This window comes from Micropterus salmoides, unplaced genomic scaffold (assembly GCF_014851395.1).
Source record: "Micropterus salmoides isolate LMB-PRFRI ecotype aquatic unplaced genomic scaffold, ASM1485139v1 Ms_hic_scaffold_6, whole genome shotgun sequence".
Taxonomy (NCBI): Eukaryota; Metazoa; Chordata; class Actinopteri; order Centrarchiformes; family Centrarchidae; genus Micropterus; species Micropterus salmoides.
In genome coordinates, this window is record NW_024044348.1 from 33869086 (window position 1) to 33890431 (window position 21346).

Consider the following 21346-nt stretch of genomic DNA (forward strand, 5'->3'; position numbering starts at 1 on the left):
AAGTCGGCTTTAGCGGATCTCCAAAGGCATGTGGATCATTACCACCACCGTGAGGCACGAGCTGCAACATTAAGCATCTTAACATGTGAGGGTGATGTCTTGTTGCTGTTGGGGCTGCATCAAAGATAAAATAAGGCCCCCTCTTTCCCTTGAGTGAGTCTTTTCCATTTGGGTGATTGCCCTGTAGGCTAAGAATAGGGCAGGCAAAGGGAGTGCTTGAGATGTGATTCGACACATCTCTGGCAGATAAGCTCAGCTCGAACACTTCCCAAGGCCGGTCCACACAGTTTCCGCATAATGTTTTTTTTATGAAGCATTCTGTCATACCTGACTTGAACTAAACCAATTCAACCGCTCTGCTGTTTGCCACAGAGTCAGGTTTCAGTGTATTGTAGTTTTCACTTTCTGTTACGGTTTTGATTCATCTCTGGGCGCTGTAGGCGGAAATTACTGCATTGCATACCTTGGACGGCTGCTCTGTTGTTGCTGAAACTCAACTCTGCTGCACACAAACCTGTCTCATTATTATGACAAAAGTAATGTGAGTAATGTCAGTGAGATTAGCTGACCAGATTAGGACTGTAGTTATTTTAGTTGGCAGACCATCATCATTAAAAAAAAAAATCTTCCTGGCATCTACATTCATTTTAGGTTGAAATCACACTTTTATGTCCGCCATATGGCGATAGATCTGTAGAGTGTCGTCAAAAGGCTGTTACTGGTTAAAGGTCCAGTGTGTAATATTTCTGAGGATCTAGTGACAGAAATGCAATGTAAGATTCATACCTTTGTTTTCAGTGGTATATAAAGACCTTACATAATGAAATGTAGAATGAGCCATTTCTATCTACATAACCGTGGCCCCCCCTTCCATGGATGTTGCCATGTTGCACCGCCATGTTTCTAAAGTAGCCCAAAACGGACAAACTGCACTACAGAGTGTGTTTCGTCACTACGTTCTTCTCCTTCTTGTAGAATTCTGGCAGTGTAGACGTTTATCACTATGTTGAATACATACGTTCGTTACAATTCCAAGAAGAAGAAGAAGAAATGTACAGCAGTTGTTACTGTTGTTCAGAATCTTTCAAAGTAAAAACTCTCAATTCAACCCAAAATAAAGCAATGCTGCAAAAAAGTTCTCACGCTTTTATTTTGTAGGCAAAACCACTAAAGAGAAAGTGATTATGTGAGTAACTGTGGCTGTCATGACTGAAATCTATTTCAGCTATCAAAGTATTTTTTTTATTTTTATTTATTGCCGCTATCTAAGCACCATAATCTGATATTATAATCAGAAATTATTGCTGGCGGGCAATTTTTGCAAGGGTCAGAGAGAGTAAACATGTTTCCCTTGTCAATGTTTATATAAACTTTATCTATTATGTGGTTTATAATGGACTGTGGTGCAGAAGCAGTGATAATGTTACAAACACTTGGCTTACATTTTCCATGTTATCCATCAGTGTTCAAGTTGCAATAACATATGGTTTTACTAAATAATTGAGTAAATATAATTTCTTAATATATCTATTTAAAGAAACGTAATTTCTTGAATGGCTACTCTCTGCTGTCTCAGAAGAGACACCTTTTGTCCTGTGTCAGCCACCGTAGCTATCCTTCACTCTTTGAAAGTTACTAGTACCAACTGACAATGTTGATACTAGTAACATGCAAATCTGTGTGGGGCAGGCACTAAAGTTTGTAATACTGCTTTAATTTTAACACTGTTACCAGATGCTTTGCAGAAACTATTATCTGAGCACTCCCTACATTACTCTGTGACTCCTGTACATTACTCCGTGTAGTGAGTTGAATTACTTTGTAACGTAGGGAGTGCCACTGTTAAGGTCTACTTGTTGCTGTGAGGTTGGCAGTCTGGCCATCTGTCATCAACTCAACAACTGGACTCATGACAGAGTGACAGCTAATGATAGTTAGACTCCTTATTTTGTATAATGTGGGCCAAACACAAACTTGTGTGAAGTAACATGGAGAGTAGCTAAAGCCTTCTCAAAAAGTAGCTAGATGTTGCTAGATAGCATCACATGCCCATTTGCAATTCCAAGCTGCTATCATCTTATCAATATGCATCTTAATCTACATATATTACACATATTAATAAAAACTTTTTATGAAATCTGCTGAACTGTGGAAGTTTCTTGAATAGAGAGGACAAGGGAATAAACTCACATTTGGAAACCCAGTGTATTTGGAGAAAAAAAATCTTAAAAGTGACCAAATCTAGCAAGAGAATTGATAAGTTTACAACACCGAAATTGATGTCCCTCTCATATCGGTACAGTACATCTGAAGTTATAGCCAGCAGCCATGTAACATAATCGGTCACGTACAGATACAGGAGTGGCATCAATCGTCTCCTCTAACTATCTACAAGAAAGTGAATAAGCTTATTTCCCCAAATGTCAAACTATTCCTTTACAGCACTAACCGTGGATAGCTAACTCTATGTGGGCTTGTTTAATGAGGGAAAATGCCCTTTATTAACTTTTTCAAGCTATACAGTATAACTTTATCTCAGGCTAGTAATGCACCATGACGGCTGAGTTAACATGACAGGTAAGTAACAATGACAACACCACCTCCTTCGAAAATACACAAAAAAGCAGTAACTGCAATGTCTAAGTAATGAATAGGTGAATTAAAATTTCAATTCCACTTTAAACCTACAAAGTAAAGAGATACAGTGAATGCTGGGTAAATACTCATGTGTAGACTGCCTGTGTGATCTCGTGAGATGTTTGTGTGTTTGTCCCAGGGAGATAGTCACCAGCAAATATCATGTTCCATCAAAAAACAATGAATCCACAGAGGTTTTCTACCAGTCTCTCACAACATGTTGCAGCCAGCAGGGTGTTACTTCATACAGTCAAATTTCATCCTTAAATGTTGCAAATGGACTGACCGATATGTAAAAGATCAACCTCTCACTTTTCAGGCTTTGTTTTAACCAACGTGTCTGTCTGCATGACATTTGTGGGAAAAACAAATAAGGGCTCAAAGCAGGCAAATCAAGCTGGCTTATGGCTTACAGAGCTAACAAAGGTGTCTGCTTACAACAGAACAATAGACACAATTATGCTATTCAGGGCAATACCAATGATGCATAATAACAAACTCCACCACTACTATCACTACATTTCAAGGATGGATTCAGCATTCCACAGTTGTGGTATTTGGAGAGGCTTTATTGTTTCATCTGTATGTTCCTTCTTAAGTCTATAGTTCCAGGTTTCTTGTTTGTTTGTTTTTTCTTTTCAGCTCTATAACTGTCTTATTCGCCTTGTTAGATTTACTTGGGAAAGTTAAGAGTTGAGATTTTGGTAATATAAAAGGACACTGACTGATTAAAAGAAAGCAGCTGGAAAACATGCCTTGACTCTCCTGAACTTGGACATTTAAGCTTGTCTCTTTTTCAGGAAGGGGTAAGAGGCATTTTGAAAAATAAACACAGTTTGTTTGGGAAGTTTAGCTTCCTTTACAGTTGACAGTTTGCATTTGGTACAGCACACTGTATGTGCGTGTGTGTGTGTGTGTGTGTCTGCCTGTGAGGGATCAGTAAATGTAGGCTCTCAGCAAGGCAAACACACATTAGAAACTTATATAAACAGCCAGAAAGTGAGTCACGATGACCATTCTTTTTTAATGGCAGCTGCAATGAGTATGTGCTGTGAGAGACAGGACAGCTCTGCTCAGGGACCATGATGCAACAGTTCTAGCATCACAACCCTGATGACACTGCACGACACCACACAATGGGTAAATGGGTGAATCTTATCTTATCGCTGAAAACATCAATGTCTCCGGTAGGTCAGCTATTGGTGTGTGTTAATGCTTTATAAACAGTATCACATATGATTTGCATTATCAAAAGTATCCAATCTGTTAGTTGGCCTAGTCTTTTATCTATTTCCTGCAAATTCATTAATTGAAATCAAGTCCATTTCGAATCAGCACTGCACAATCTGGCATGTGTCACTTCCTGAGAAATCAAAACAAGATAAAGTCTGACAAGGCAGATTTTCTGTCATTACAGTATTTTCTTATTTTACTTTTTAACAAGTCTTCCAGCCGCTACACATTCGCCTTTTCTCAATTTTTATAACAGCGCTAATTGTTAAATTGACTTGTCAGCACATAACCACACCAAAGTGTTAGGTAGCTGTGGATGGTATGCGTGCTAACACAAAGCTATCATTTTTGCACCAAACATTTGGTCGCAGTTTGGATAAAGTGACCACCTTACGAATGTGGTCATTCTTAAAACTCTAAGAAATCCATAGCCTTTTAATATGTTTCAATGTATGCATTTTATTTGTTATTAGGGCTGCAACGATTAGTCCACAATATCGACGACGTCAATTATAAAAAAAATCATCGACGTGAAATTTCACTGTTGATGTGTCGTTACAAAGATGCCGTTTGTAACGGAGGGGGAGAGATAGCAACATTTCTGGTTGTTCATTTCTAAGTGCAAATGCACAACCGGAAGTGCTGGGGGCAGTATCGCTTCCACTGTCTGCCATGACTGCTTGACTGTAAGACTACTCACGAAGAACTGTGTAGCATTTGAATATTTGCAGTTTTACAAAAGTTGATGGCGAATCTAAAATGTGCTCCACAAGCGGCCGCAGGATCAGCGGTGCCAGCCGGCCAGCCTCTCCGTAGTTCTTTACATTCTTGGTTTTGAGGTCTCATGGATGGTGCTGGCTAAGAGAACGCTCTTTTAGTTGTGTTAGTAATAGTAAATCAGTGAATTATACGCTGTCTTGTGTTCTTCCCTGGTTTCTCCCTGGCGTTGATACTTAATGATGATGACTAGTCGACTAATCTAATAAATAATTAACAGATTAGTTGACTACGAAAATAATCATTAGTTGCAGCCCTATTTGTTGTACTAATAGCCTCCAGCAATAGTGGAGTACAGTTCGAATCTATAGTTTAAATCATTGACGGAAAACAGCGACATTCCAGTCTCTCCTGCCTCTCCAAGGTTACAGCTAGTGTGGCATTTTGTGTTGTAGATAAAAGTGAGCATTTATGTGTTCCCTCATATGACACAAATACATAAAATGTCTTTCAAAATTAATATGCTATCGCCACAAACTTTAATAAAAGACAGTAATGAAGGCAGTGACAGCTGGAGGTTAATATAATATATATATATAATGCCGTTAACACTTTCTAGAAATTCATCTTTCTAAAACACAAATGCCAGTCATTTCCTTTCTTAATCCTCTATCTAAATGGATGCTAACATCATCAGAGACCTCAGAAGAAAAAAGTGTTGAGGGATTTTCCACCCTGATGAAAATTTAAGTTATTATGAGTGTAAATCCCTCATAATATGTTTTACAATGTCAAGATCTCTTTTAATCTCTCTCCTACTTGCAGGTTCTCTATTTTACTCTCTCACGATCTAATTTTTCGTCTTCTCTATTACTTTTTATTCTGTGTATTTATTCTCTTCTAATTGTCAGTGGGGGAAAAAAACGTATGAATGTCTAGGGTCACCTATTAATCCTCCAAACTAGAAAATATTATATTTTTTTTTCGAGTGTTAATGCAAAATAGGCTGTTTGATGTGATACATATTAGCATTTAGCTCACACTCACAACACTGCTTGAAACTTTGCAACTGCATAATAATAGGTTTCAAGAGATCACCCACCAAAAGTACCAAAAAGAGGAAAAAGTACCACATTTTCTTTACAAACATAGACTGCACAAAAACAGGAGCAAGTCAGAGCTCTCCAATGACAACACTAACATTATGACATGAGATGGAGATGGAATAGCATTTGAACTAAATGACCCTGCCACTCACCTCTACAATGTCAGAGTTGGTTCTGCTCTCGTGGGGTTCGTTGTACTCGGTGTATTTCAGTAGGACTTTGTCCATGTCGGTGCTGGCATACTGGAACAGCTTGTTGGAGCTGTTGAAAATGATGAGGGCAATTTCACAGTCACACAGGACACTCAGCTCATAGGCCTTCTTCATCAATCCAAACTTCCTCTTCATGAATGTCACCTAGAAAGACAGAAACCAAGTATCAACCCAGTTTTCATTAAATTTCAGCTCACGTGCCCTGACAATAATGAATGAGGGAAGAACTATGAGTTAGGCTAAGACAAGTTGGGGACATATCATACAACTCAGTCCTTGTTCACGCGCAAATTGCGGACAGACAAACAAGCAGTTTACAAGCAGAGAGAACAGAACCAAAAACTGTAATTTAACAACTGATTGCATTCTTTTTTTCTTATTTAGGTGTTCATTCAGTGACTGCTCTTACAAAGAACAACTGATAATGACCACAGCAGCAGCACGAGCTACAGTTACAAAATCAACTATACACCTAAATACACAGTCACAGTGACAAGAAAAGAAGAAAAGTGATTCAAAATATGTCACGCAGGATGGAGCAAAGGAGGAGGTGGAAAGAGGGAGTTGCCCATGTGAGATCTGACACTGATTTCCCAAAAGAGGGTGGCAATCAACGGTAAATTGGCTTGTACTTGAATGCCACTAATTGGCAAATGTGGGTGGGGAAAGCAACTGAGTAATGTCCCTCCCTTAATCATTACTATCAAGGTGTTCAGCCTTGATTGTAATCATATTCACTGAAAGTCCACATACTATCACTGAACCTTCCTTAGAGATATATGACTAAATATATGCCAAGCATACAGTGTATTGATAATCACCATCAAACCCTCCATGTTCCTGTAAACCATAAAATGCACGTCTACCATAAGACTAAAATGAAATGTTTGGAGTGGACCATTTGCTGCTCACATTAATCCCACACACAACCCACAGGTCATACACTGATCATACTCTCTCATCCCTTTTTTGGTGTGCAGCTAACTCCCTGCAGTGAGTCATCTGTATTTCTGTGGATGTCTTCCATCCACCATGGCTTCTGGGATCCTGACTCATGTCATCACTTATCTAGAAGCTGCCTTTGAATTTCACACCTTCTCATACCTCCAAAATTTCCAGCATTGCAGAGTATCAAGTGCATTGGGACGTGTCTGCCTGCTTCATGTTCCTACATTTCCACACATTCACAGCTCAACTGCCGAGCAGTTTTACTGGAGCATTTTGTAGTGCTGGTACTTACTCAGAGGCACTCTATCATAGGTTGTTAAGGAAGGGATGAGTCTTTTTTATTAAACATTACCAACAGGAAATATAAACACTAATAGGCACTAGAATTTCTCCTGAAAACAGTCAAATTCTACAAAATGTTAAGACTGACACATAAAAGAGCAGCGCAGTAGCAGATATATACTCTATCCACAGTTGAAAGATGAAAAGCAGTTTCAGTTTCTCCAAAGGTTTGAGATGGTGTTCTACCAAGATTTTAAATTGACCGAGGTTAAGTCTAAATTATCCTCTAAGCATGCCTTGGAAGAGGGGTTAGAAAGAGGAGGCATCTCTAAAGTGGATGTTAAGTTTAAGTAGTAGAAAACAGTCACACCCTATTACTTTCCATAGCACCTTCTTATCATCAACGGGAATTCAGGACTGGGAGTGCTGCAAAAAAAATGATGCTTCCTTCAATGTGGGCTTTACTGGAAGTCAGATGACTGATGCAGAGAGGATACCAAAGCCTTCATAAGCCAAAGCATGTCAGTTGTTGGGCTAAATGTCTTTAACCAAGTGACTTATAGCCGCTCTCCTCTTCCAGCCCCAATTGGAGGTTTTTACTCAGTGAACTTCAGGGAGTCCCATTATATGCATGATAGCGTGTTGGCTTTTTCATATTTATATTATCCCAATGAGATGAGATAAAATGTGATATCCTCAGCCCAGATGTTAAAAGCTCCTGCAACATCACATGTTCCAGTTGGGGAGCAAAGGCTACATCAGATGGCCTACCAAGTTTGTGCTCAACCAAGCCGAACATCTGCACTGATGCCAGAAACATTTGGAACAGTAGTATACACTCATGAAATGTTGCATCTCATTAAAGTAACTAGATTAGATGATAGTGGTTAAATGGACGCCACAGTTCTCACTATGATTCCAAGGGCCATTAACATAAAAGATTTGCTTTTTCTTAAATGATGTTTGAAATTAGGGTCATTATTTCTTGAGCATGACTTGCAAATAGATTTCTGTGGAAACAGATAACAAAGAACTACCTTGTTCCTCTTTTAGGATATTTGACTGCTGATAACTGGTCAATCACATGTGCATCTTTCTACTACACTATTGTCATTACTGCGCACTGTGTGTGCATTACTGTGATAGTTTGAAGAAGAGGAAAACCAGCTCAACACGTGACAAATAAAACTAGAATACAAGCCAAATTCCAAAAATACAGTACTAGGACCTAAATATACAGCAGGCTACAGAGATGCACACCCGACAGCTAAAGCAGTGTCCATCTAAAAATGCTCTGGCCAAGACAACCAAACATCAAATATAAAGATCATGCAAGATATTTATTTTCCAGCCACATCCCTATTTCCAGAGCCTGCGCCTTCCTTCCAGACAGGCTGGTATTTGTTGTGCTGTTGGGGGTGATATATATAGAGGAGACAGACAGAGAGGGATTCCAGTGGGCAGCAGTGTGGCTGCGCCAAAGGAGACGTGAGGAGAGAAGGCCACTGTGTGTCCCTAACACTGGCCCACCCTGCTAATGACAGGGTGCCGTCCGGACTCAGCTAACCCTAAATTGCTGCCCTCGCCACCAGCTGTGACCACTGCACTCTCAAAAGTAAAACGGCTGAGAGGAATCTTTAGGAGCTCTTTAGATTGTAACCATAAGGGATCCACAGAAGGTTCCTTGAGGGATCCCTTCGTAAAGTGTTCATGAATTTGTCAATACTTGAACATCGAAATAATGCTCTTTCTACAGGAATCTCTAAAGGGCTGCTTTTAATATGTCAATTCTGCTTGTTGCTCCTTTGGATCTTGGAAAAAATGCAGTGAAACCTTTGTTGCTAGAGTGTGATGTTAGCAGGATTCAGTCAACACATCAGATATCATGAAAACTAAACATAACAAGCAAAATATTCAAAAATTGCCTTGAAATGTTGTTTACCACAACAGAGATACACAGTATGTTTTTGTATGGATGTATGCTGTGGTACAGAAGACTGAGGAAATGTTCAACAGAGTAGTGTCAGGGAGAAGGAGCGTATACAGTACAAAAGCAAGTGCACAGGAGGAAATAAGGCACAACTCTTTTTTAGGGGATGCATTCCTTCCATCGGTTATAACCCTCCGAGGACACCATGCTCTGCCTTTAAAAATCGAATGGATATAGCAAGGCAACAATGTTGCACAGGTTATGTAGCTATAGTGAAAGGGGCTTCAAATAAGTATACCACTTAATGTAAAACAAGATGACTGAAGACACTGACCTGGCGGTTCCGCTCATCTACAATCCGGGTGATCTGGATCTTCTTCCTCCCCATTGCCAAAACAACTTTCTCTAATAGCCAAAGAAGAATATCAGTGGGCTCCAAGTAGTCAAGAGTTCAGACTATCCTTAACACATAGTCCCACGTCAGCTCTGTTACTCCAGCATCAGTTTGGCATGGCTTGCTGAAAAAGAATGAGATTGAGACAGAGTCAACTTACTCCCAGTGTTATTCGGCCATAGCAGTATGAACAGTGGAACAAAGAGTATATATATATATATATATATATATATATAAAACCAAATGCATTCAAATCATACAATGCATGTTCACAAGAGTCATACTGTAGATTTCTTGCAGCAAGACAGAAGGCAGTGTGAAGAAAGTCAGTACAGAACATCTCTGCACTCTTGGATGGACAAAACAACAAACATTTTCTTAATAATTTAAGAATGACAAATGACAAGTATACAGTTGGGCAATGGACTGTTTACTCACTACTTCAAATGATTCTGTACAAAGATCTCCATGTTTCTGTGTCAGCTTGGCTAAACTTGATTCTTGTAGTGAGTCTTAAGGCTGTCTTGTCATTTTTTTATTTGTCCATTCAGGGGACTGTGGCTCAGCAGGGAGAGCTGGTCACCCACTAATCACAACTTTGGCGGTTCGGTCACAGGCTCCTCCAGTCTGCATGTCGTGTCCTTCGGCAAGATACTGAATCGCACATTACTCCTGAAGGCTGTGCGATCAGTGTATGAATCTGTTTGAATGGGGTGAATGTGACATGTAGTGTAAAGTGCTTTAAGTGGTTAGAAGACTAGAAAGGCACGATAGAAGTATAGTACATTTTATCTAATACATCCTCAATTTGGAATTGCCATTCTGCTTCACTGCAGTTTTTGTCACTGCTAATTCCACTTTAGTTCTGGGAAGGATGAAGACACCAGCTGCTTCTTTTCACCTGACAGCAAGGAGCTTCACCAGTAGGGCATAAAGTGCCCTGAGCAACCAGTAGGACTTGCTAGTCCAGCGACAAGGATGTGATCTCGTTTCCCACCCACAGACACTTCCAACTGTGCATGCTAGAATACACAACCAAGGCAAAGACACTGCTACCAGGGACTGAACCAGCATTTCTGCCATAGTGGAGTGCTATTCCCTTTCATTCTTCCAAAGTCCATTTGGTCTCAGAAGTCTTAAATACATCAAGAACAGAGCAAGAGAGAAAGAGAATTAAATCTAGGGCATCTACCTTGTTTAGCTGGCTCCAAACTCTCTTCCACAGCAACACTACTTCACATGCTCCAATATGAATTTTCAACCCTGTAGTCCTGAGAGAACTCACCTCTGCTCTCCTGCTCTCGCCTCCTGCAGGAGCGCCCACCTGCCTTGCTGTGTCCCTCCTCACCTCAGCCTCAGTGTTTCTGAGCCCTGCCTTTCCCCAGAGCTCTTAGCTCTTTTCCTAATCTCATCTGATCTGAGAGGAGGCAGAGAGTGAGGCAAAGCTAGGCTTTATCCTAACCCTCTCTGGATTACTGCAGCATGTGGATCCCAGAGCTGAGCCACCTAAACCCCCACTGCAGACCCAGTTCACAGGGTTGGGAGATGGGACAAATGCATTTGTCATGCACCAGTTATTGGTGATTATATTCTGATTTAAAAGACCTCTATATTTGATTAAAGATAATATTATTGAGTGCCAAATGAAGAGAAATGAAGAATAAATAAAATGAACTAGAAAGTCCCATGTTGATTTAAAATGCATTTGAAACCTAGTTTCTATTTTCTAAAGTATTTAATGGTATGATGATGTTCTCTCTTTGAGTGATTGTTTAAGAGCTTCCTTTGTCCTATTAAAATACACTGTCACCCAACATTAAAGAGCCAAGTTACATATAATGGAAATTGGTTTGCAGCAGACTGCACACTATCCTCTAACCCCTCCAGTTCCCCACCCGCCCAAATCCCAGCAGACCCTGCTAGGTCGGTTCTGGGTACACAGTGGAACAGGCAAAGACTCCTTGCATATTGGATTTAAAGGTCACAAGGATTTATCTGTTTTACAATCTGGATGATTTGATGGCAAGACACAAATATTTTGAGATAAAAAATCCCTTTCCACCACTCTCCTATGCCATTATTTCCATGAGAAAAGAAACAGACATTTCTTTCAGTATGTGTTCTTGGGTGATTGGTTGAGTTTAATTTGTATCTTATTTCCATCAGCTAAATCATTTCTCTGCAGTGCTCTGGTCTAGTTAGGAAAGTCCTTGAAAAGCAAAAGGCACTTTTATACACTTCTGTAACGTACTGGTAGGGGGGTAAAAATTGAGTTATTGTGTCGATAATGCACTGATCTGCTAAAAGACGTAATGCACTGGCTTTAGCAATAATCTTAAGAAACATTTTGAAACAGAGCAATCAAACTGAATGAAAATCTGTCTCTAGTCTGCCAGGATTGAAAAGCTGAGACTGGGACTGACACCAGTACTGTTACTGCTACCAAATACCAGTATCAAATATTATTGCTACAACTGCTCGTGTCAGTGCTTGTTAAGTTATGAAATTAGATGTGAAGATCTTTAGTCTGTTTAAAACATAATTCCAATGTCTATTCTTCATTTTGTAGATTGCAAACATGTATTTAATGAATACAGTTTTTACTAATCCTCACTGAAATGAAAAATCAAATTAAATTCAGGATGAAACTCAATAATCACTCTTGAATTGAATTGCCAACTTCACAAATTGAATTTAACCAAATTGCTGTTGAGTAAGCAATTCACATCCCTAATCAACCCTGTCAACCCCGTATACACAACTAATTTGTTTTCCCAAATATGTTTTGTAAGGAAACGTAATTGCTGCCTCAATTACGTTGCCTGCCAATCTGGGCTGAGGACACCTCCTGATTATGCTCCTCAGACATTTCAAAAATACCAAAGCGTAGATACATTGTGTTTAATTTTAAGCAACAAAGGCACTTTGGTCAAGGTTAGGGAAAGACTTCGGTTTCAGTTAAATGGTAATAAATTTAACATGTTTGGTGTTGTGCTTCAAGTCACTGTGGACAATAACCACGTACAGGCTTTAAAATGCTGTACTTGGCCCAGGCAGATGTTGAATTGCACAATTGGGTACTGTAAACAAAAATATTGTCACTGAACATTTTGCTGATACTTTTAGTCTCAACATGTTCTGACTTTGCAGATATGATCATTAACAAAATGTCATTTCTATGAGACAGGTTTGTCCTAATACATGATCATTGTAGTTCTGGTTAGGGCTCATTGTTCACACTGACAATCGTCCTGTGCTGTGACTGCTTTATAGTTTGTAATGTCGGTGAGAAACGGAAGCTTAAATACAAAAAATATATCCAAAACAAATACTCTGAAATGAGTCTGTAGAGCAACAACACAGTCTGTTCTACATCTCTAGTACATGTGCTTCCCAGACACGTTGTCCTGATCAATGCAGATGTAATATGTTACTATGGCGGAAACTCTATCTGACGTAAAAATCAATTCCAAGCCACTGGATAAGCCAACATGCTGCAGCAACCAGCGCTCACACAAACATCTACAAGGCTGAGCTCTATATTGTAATTTCATTACAGCTAAAAGAAAAGTCGCACTTAATCTGTAATAGTACAATGAGCAGCACAATTTAAAAAACATTGTTATGGTTATTCATGACTGAATCCTCTTGAGTGTCTTTATATTTTGAATAGTTAACCTCTGGCAATTTTCACTCAGATGATATATTAAAATGAATATGTAGCACTTTGGAATTAAAACCATTGGTAATAAAACTTAACTAAACCCAAAAGCCTAAAATGCAACCTACATATGAGTCACATATGTGACATATGATGTGTATCTCAACGATTTTATCATAGTGGTGTGACTGTGGGTATCGTAGGTCCTAAGCTTGTAGAATAATTACACTTTTAAATAATGACATCATTATCATTTATTTTATTCATTTTCTAAGACCTGAAAAATGATCAAACATCAGTAACACAGCTGGCTCTGTAGTTTTCTATCTATATCCATTAACTTCAAAATAACCCCCCCTCCCCAACCCCAGTTGTTTCCTTAACAAGAAGCGCTAAGCCCTCTGAGCAAACCTCACAGCCAAAGGCTCTTCTCTTTATCTCACCCATGAAATCCAATTCCCCTGGATCTTTGGAAGCATGACCATGCGTTGTGAGGGTGTGAAACACACTTTTCCAAGGTTGGATTGAGCAGGATTTCATATCTGTTATTTTATATCTGTTATGCCTACCATCAACACTACCAGTATAGCCAAGAAAGCCCAACAGCGCCTTCACTTCCTGCAGAGGTTGAGAAGAGCAAACCTTCCTCGTTCCATACTCACCACCTTCTACAGGGGTACAATAGAGAGCGTCCTGACCAGCTGCCTCACTGGTTAAGGAACTGCAAGGTCTGCACAATTGCAAGACCCTGCAGGGGACTGTTGGAACAGCTGAGAGGATAAGTGGCATCTCAAAACCCACAATCGATACCACCTATCACAAGCACTGCATCCTGCCATCAGCATTATGGTCGACCCCTCCCACACCTCAAATGGACTGTCATCTGGAAGAAGGCACCATAGCATCCATGCTACCGCCACCACGCTACAGAACAGCTTCTTCACAGAGGCCGTCACACTTATTTCAAGCCATGTTTAGTCTTGTCATTTCTGTTGTCTGTGCGCTTGTATTTGTCGTGCTTTTGTATATTTTTTTTCTCTTTACCTTTGTATTTATTATCCTGCACCATCTTAATTTTGCAATGTATTTTTTTCTGCACCATGGTCCTGAGGGAACAACATTTCAGTTTAATGTATACCTGTATATTGTGGAATGGCAATAAAACCCACTTAAACTTCACAATGAAACTGTATTGTTATTTTGGTAGATAAAGGTTTAAAGGTTTGCATCTAACATTTTTCTACACGTAAGTATTTTAAATGTTGTATGACTACAAGATGAGCAGAACATAAACATGTTATCTTCTCTGTTAGCTAAAAACAGTATTTCTGATGGATAATACCGCTTAGGGTTGGGCCGACAATGCCATCGTCCAGGTAACACATGCACAAATAAGACGACCGCTGTATCAACCGGTGTATGTCTCAAAGGCTCAGCTAGCTGTATCATGATCAACCTTTAATGGTAGATAATAATATTCTTTGTCAGCATGATCTATTATGATGTACAATATCATCCATTCTTGTCAGCAAAACATATGTTGGGCAGCTTTTGAGACTTTTCTGACTTAAAATCACAGGCAATAGAAAAGTACTCAGACCTGGACATAGTCAAACACAGAGTAAAACTCCTCGTCACTGCTAACTTCCTGTTAGCCTGGCAACTATAGTACTTCCTGTTTCATGAACGGTCTGTCTGACGGTGAGAGAGGCCGAATAAGTTGAAATCCCCCTCCCATCCTCCCACGTGCACGCACACACATTAAGTATTAAGTAAGCTGACTTACACTAACTGCAAAAGCAGAATAAAGGTTGGTTTCCATGCAACACCAACAACCAACCAATAGATGAGAAGTCAAAGATTATGTGATTTAAACGTATGGGTTTTTTTAACCTCCGCTAATACTTCAGGTAATGGTTTGGAAACTCTTACATCTGTCCACCAAATTTGCATGTGTGGACACACACAGTGCCATGCATTTCATCTTTTTGCATCCAGTCTGCAAGAGCGCATGGCAGGGCCCCTCTAACAGTGGCCCGTTGACCCCAATAAACACCAATACACTTGGTTAACAAGAAGCATAAAAAAAAGCAAATTCTAAAACACAGTAAACATCATGAGCACTAATTAACAGACCCTCTTTGACATCTCCGCATATAAAGAATAAACAAAGCCAGAGCTGCAGAAGGTTAATCATGCTGGGTCTTTACAGCACCAGGTTGTTTTCTGTACAAAGCGGCACAGAGTAATTGGCAACTCTTTTCATCCCTCCTCCTCATTAAAGACCATGGGTTCATCACTAATTGTGTTGGCCCCACCGTGACCTCTGCTCCGGTGAACCCCACAGTGAATCAATGAAGCTTCAAGCTGATGCTACTCAGCATGCACCACTAAATAACCCCCCAGTCCTCTGCTACCCTTAGAAAAAAGTCCCCACTGTCTCCGATATGTGCAAGACTGAACACACATTCGCTGGAAGATTAAAGAATTTCTGTTTTATCACTGTTTGCAAAAGTGTTAAGGGCTGATAAGATGACATTCCTTATTTGTGTCTTTACCTTCCCTGAAGTTTTGCTCATCTCCTTGCTCTCCTCTACTTCACTTTAGCTCAGTCTTGTCTTTCTTCCCCCAGCAGCTTATTTGCATCGTATCCATCAGCAGGGGGAGAGAGAGACTCACTTGCTCAAGGCGTAACGAGGAGGACTGATAAAAGATTCTTCTTCCCCCGCGGCAAGCCCGTTCTTTGAAGTTCTTATAAATGGAGTTTTTATAAAAGTTCTTAGGGGAACTTACACATGGTAAGCAGGCAGACTGTGTGGTGGACCTGTCCCCGAGGGAGGTAGAGTGAGATCAGCAGGCTTGTTTACTGGCTGAAGTGTTTAACACTTCCCTGTTTAGAGTAGCACTCAATGTGCCGACCCTCCCCACATGCCCAATTGTAAATATGAGTTTTCTTTGATGTAAGGAAAGCGAATGACAATTTATGTAAAAATGTAACAGAGCAGCAGCTACTTAAAAAAACTAACGATGAAATTAGCATTTTCTTATGCAAATGATGCTCTGGCACAATGCACAATCTTTGAATAAGCAGAACTTAATACACGTCACAACCAGCAACAATTGCTGCAAACGAGTCTCCTTGTAAATCCACTCAATGACAAAACCTGAGACTCAGTAAAGTCAGTCTTAAAATGTTCCACTTCACCCTTTTCTGTGGCTTACTGAGACAGGAACATGTCTTTCACAACAAGACAGGAAAAATGGAAACCAAGTGCTGCTGCCAGCACGGCCGGAACACGGACTGTTTCATCGCCCACAGTCAGACAGGCTGGTCTCTGGTATCATGCAGCCTGAGCATCAACGCTGGCCTCTGCTGCTTTGCAGGTCACTGAGCAAATGAGTTTTTGCATGAAATGTAATAATTAAACTCATCTCCCTCCAACAGCAGCACAGCCATTTAATGCCAGGCAGAAGGCCAGTCAGATAAGATGGCTTAAACTGTCATCTGCCATACCACCCGAACCCCACCCCCACGCCCACCCACAAACTAAGATGCCGTGTTGAGTATAAGTCATTATAAGGAGATGAGAGTATAGAATGGGCTATGTATTAATGTCAAGACAACACAAATTTGTTAACAGGCCCATAGCTTCAGGGCTGCATTCACTGACACCCTATTCTTCAGCATGCTAAACTGCTACTCACAATCTCCCAGCCTAGTAAAAACTCCAAGACAGAAGTCTGCTCATTTAATTACTGGCCCACTGTGATGTCATTTCATTATTGTGTTGCTTTTATGGCAGTGGGATAAGATTTTCCTGTCTCAACACAGAGACACTGATGTCATGCCTGCAACACAGGCTGAAACACAAGCTGCCCTGTAAAAAATAGCTATGCCTCCATGCGCGCTGTTCCTTTCATAAACTTTCAATATTGACACGTGGTCATTTTGGCTCTCTGTCATGTTGGTCTGAAAAGCTATCAGCTGTGACACTGACATGAAGTGATCTTGGACTGAAGTAAAATGCCACAGTCTTGGTTAAATGTCTCATTTCCAAATTGCAATCATGCAGCATGTACAAAAGATCCTGCGTCAAGGGCCCCCAAACACACTGACATTTGGGAACACTACTTTGACCGGAGTACCCAGATTTAAGCCCATTTAGCATCTGACTTTCTAATATTCTTGACTCAGACACTTATGCCTATCAACCTTCACAGACTCTGACAATAAACAGCATATTTCCTTGCAAAAATAAGACAAATGTGAATATTATTTTAAGGGAGAAAAAACTCAGACAATAGAAATAGAAATAACATTATGGTGTAAGTTAACCCAAGCTACAAGTTTTGAGACATAGTCTCTCCTTTGACGGTGAACCTGGGATTTTCAAATATGTGTATTACTTAAATTTAGTTTTGTGTTTTAAAATATCTTGCTGACTTGAATTGCGGTGTTGCGTGGTGGGAGGAGCTTTTTCTGGCACCCCTGGTTCCAAAAACAAAGTCCCATAGTTTTTCCCCATTGACGATGTTATGACAGCCGGAGCACTTCTACAGTTTGGACATCCATAAACTCTAACTAAAGTCTGTTACGAGCACCGCTAACAGTAGGCAGAAAGATTGTGCTGTTGAGAAAACAATCTGTATCCTAAAGCGGCTATCATTGATATTATTATAATAACAATGTATCAAATGACAATGTGAAAGCAATGTCACAATATGAAAGGGGTCGCTCGTAGTGATGAACTTACAGAGAATTGTCACCTGAATCTGCAGCTACCCTCGGTTTTACAGAGCTTTATAGTGACTTTCAGCTGATTGTTTAGCTCAGCATTGTTTTGCTTTACTGTTTTGGTTCACTGTCACCGCTCTCAGAGTTTTGATTTCGGACGCAGCAGGCAGCTGGCTCAAGCAACAAAGCTCTAAAACCCACTGTATACTGCTTGCTCAGCACTAAACAGCAGACATACACTGTTAGCAACTAGCTGCTAAACATAGAGGATCATGTGGCAGCTCAAGAGCCACATACTTCTGTCAGGAGTGGATGGGGACCAAAAACAGCTAAATTTAAAAGAGTTAAAATTGGACGTTTGAATTCACAACAGCTGTGCTTCACGCTGAGGCTCATGAGCATTGTTGAAACAAGTTGAAATAATTAAATCTATACATCTTTAGGGTTGTTACATAATCTGAGAGAGTTTCTGCATTTCTATGTTGAGTAACATTGAGTATATGAGTAAAAAAAACACAGTGGGAAAAAACACTGCTGAAGCAGTGGGCCACGCCAAATTGCAACTATATTTCTTGTGTGAAAGCACTCTTATTGTTTCAACATGAAACACATTCGTTCAACTCGGTCATGCATGGCCCCACCCCACGCTGCCTTACTGGACTCCAGAGGAGCCCTAGACCCCAGTTTGGAATCATTGGGCTCTAGAAAAAATGTGCCTTGACAGCTAAAGCTAGTAGTTTATCACAGTTGAAGAATTTAATTATAGCCAACTATTTTGATAATCAATGAATGTATCTGATTCCAGCTTCTTAAATGGCCATTATGGAGTTTTCAGCAGCCACTAGCGATGCGGTATTAAGATTGCAACCAGGTGTGTGCTCGTACACGTGCACGTTTGTACTCATGAACAAGCATAATCCAAACGACGCAGAAGTATAAATCATGCTTTAGACCACAGTAATTTTACTGTAGTGTTTGTGGATGGCTCTTCCTCTGTGTTGTTGTCATCGTTTTGTTGCAGTGTTGTATATTATGTGGGTCACGTTAGTAACCTGTGCTGTTTACCTGAGTATCGGTAAAACCACAATAAATCTAAATTGAACGTTACAAAGCGAAGTGCGAGTTAATGTAGCGTTAGCTGGCTGCCCTGCCTGCATCATTATAGGCTAGTAAACAAATCGCTCCACATTTGCTTTTTATTGTTACATTCTTTCTTGCAGGCTAAATCAACACTTTGACATTATAGTTGGTTAAGCAATGTGGAAAGCGATACAACTTTGCACCGGATAACATTAGCAACTGCTCGGCGTTAGCCAGTGAGCTAACGTGACTCTCTGTGACTTCAGCCTTTCTGATGTTCACTGTGTTTTTACTCAACATCACCCGAATCTGTTTGGTCTGATGGGCTTCAGCACATAAACCTTTATTGTTGTTTTTATCTTTTAGTGGAGTCTGCTTTTTAATGTTGTTTGTCGACTGCATTTCGTTAGCTGCAGTGTTGTTGCTGTAGTCAGAGAGAGGCTCGAGAGCACACACAGAGCTACATCCCGACCTGGTGTCCTCACATTAAGAGCAGAATAGTGGCTGTTCCAAGCAACAGAGAAAACGTGTGCTTCATTTGTAAGTGAGGCTCCTCTCTTCTGCTCTATGCTCACTCCAGATGAGTTTGAAGAGCCACATAACTACAGCCTCAGACCAATCTTTTGATCTACTAAATGATATTATAATGAATTCTTTAACATTTTGTTTGTTCCTGCTCTCATTGAAATTCTCTGCTTTCAGCAAAGTAATATCATCCTTTTAATGTTGTGAAGTGATGGTAAGTAGATCTGAGGCCTCTATCCTGAGGGTCCTTCATGCAATCTCCTATCCCGCCCACCCCCTCTCCTTCCACCCACACACACACACACACACACAAGTGTATGTACAGGACAAGTAGAGTTCAGTTGGAAACATAGAAGAATTTCCACATGCTTTCATCCTGTACCAATCTCACATCAATGCTGTATATTAAAGTATCAAAAATTTCTCCACTAAAGCATTTTACGTCAACATTTCAGGTGGCGTGTGAGTGCATTGTATTACACTGACACAATCCCAAAGCTTAGGCACACATTTCAACATTTTTTATAGTAAGCTTGTGGCTTCTGAACTTATGTTCAGCCTTCAATTTGTAGTGTTTGACACTCAAGCCAACCATTTATGAATCAACAGAGGGGTATGACGTGGGGGCTTCCAATGTGCAAACCAGCACACACTTCTATAAGGTTAGGCATTAGGATTGAAATGAAAGTTGTGCATTTAGCTAATGCTTCTGTTATTTGTAAAGTACTAACTTTTAACAGCACTTGTTCAAGACTACAGTTGTTCAGTGTTTCATTTAATAAATAGGCCCAAAAGACAATGCATGTACCACACATCTTAATCAGAATGAGGCCTTACTCTCATTAAAGTTGGAAGACCTGCTTGTAAATGCAGCGAATGTTAATGTGACTTTTTATATTATGATATAACCTTATCATAATGTAAACTTCCTTTCCTTGAAAAAGCGTTTGTTTGATTTCAGAAGTGGTTAGAATTTGCTTGCAGCTGCTATAGCTCGTCCATTCTGTAAACTGACTCCAGACTGTTGTGGGGAGGAATTAAGAAGATAAAGTTGTGCGCATTTGCTCACACTTATTTCCCTTTCACTGAATTGCTGGCATGAGAACAGATACTACAGCTGGGATCAGCTGGGTCACCTGGGATTAAAGTGTATAACTGCTGAAAGCCATGTGCCTGATCACACTGGGTGGTTCTGTATGCAATGAAAATCAGCCTGAACAGCCAGGCTACAGCAAGGCAAGATGACTTCAATCTGTATTTTCCTGTATTTTGTCCTCCAGTTGTTACAAACATTGTCAATTCTTACTGACCTAAATATACTATACCCAAATTAGCAATAAATAAATAAATAATCTGAAACGTGCGCGCTGGTGCGGAGCAGAATGGCTGTCCACAACTACCCACTGCGCTGTAGTAACGTTATAACTAAATTTCCACAGAAAGCAACATGAAGCAAGCTGCAGGCTTCCGACACACTACGCTCCTTAGTTAGTGAGCTTCAAATGAGGCTTAGGGCTCGTGCAGACTATGCAAATTTAAGCGTTGGCAGATCACCGTGCCGTGTCATACACTACACCCGACACTGGCTTTACTTTACACAGTTTCTCTGCACTTTCCCTCAGGATCACAACGTTAGTCCAACATCGCCGAGCCTGCTAGCCACATTAGCCGCGCAATATGCTAACGCCAAGTTAGCTAACCTTTAAAATAAACAGTAAAACAACACAAAACACTGCAACACTTACAGCTTCAGAGTTTGTAGTCGGGTCACGTACAGCCCATGGCGATTCGTCCTTGAACCGTTACAGAGCTTGTTACGGTTGTGGAACTTTTGAAGTACTTATTTATTAATTTAACAGCCCTGAAGTCTACAGTATGAACATTTG

At 40.2% G+C, this 21346-nt stretch overlaps 1 protein-coding gene across 1 annotated transcript in view; it reads right to left on the reverse strand.

Annotated features, from left to right (window-relative positions):
• Positions 1-21346, reverse strand: part of LOC119890417 (myocyte-specific enhancer factor 2A-like) — a 48809-nt gene that overhangs the window by 20181 nt on the left and 7282 nt on the right. The window contains exons 2-3 of the mRNA XM_038701689.1: positions 9400-9583; positions 5846-6049 (exon numbers count right to left, since the gene is read on the reverse strand). Coding sequence (XP_038557617.1) covers positions 5846-6049; positions 9400-9453 — 258 coding nt within the window. The 5' untranslated portion in view covers positions 9454-9583. The remainder of the gene's footprint in view (positions 1-5845; positions 6050-9399; positions 9584-21346) is intronic.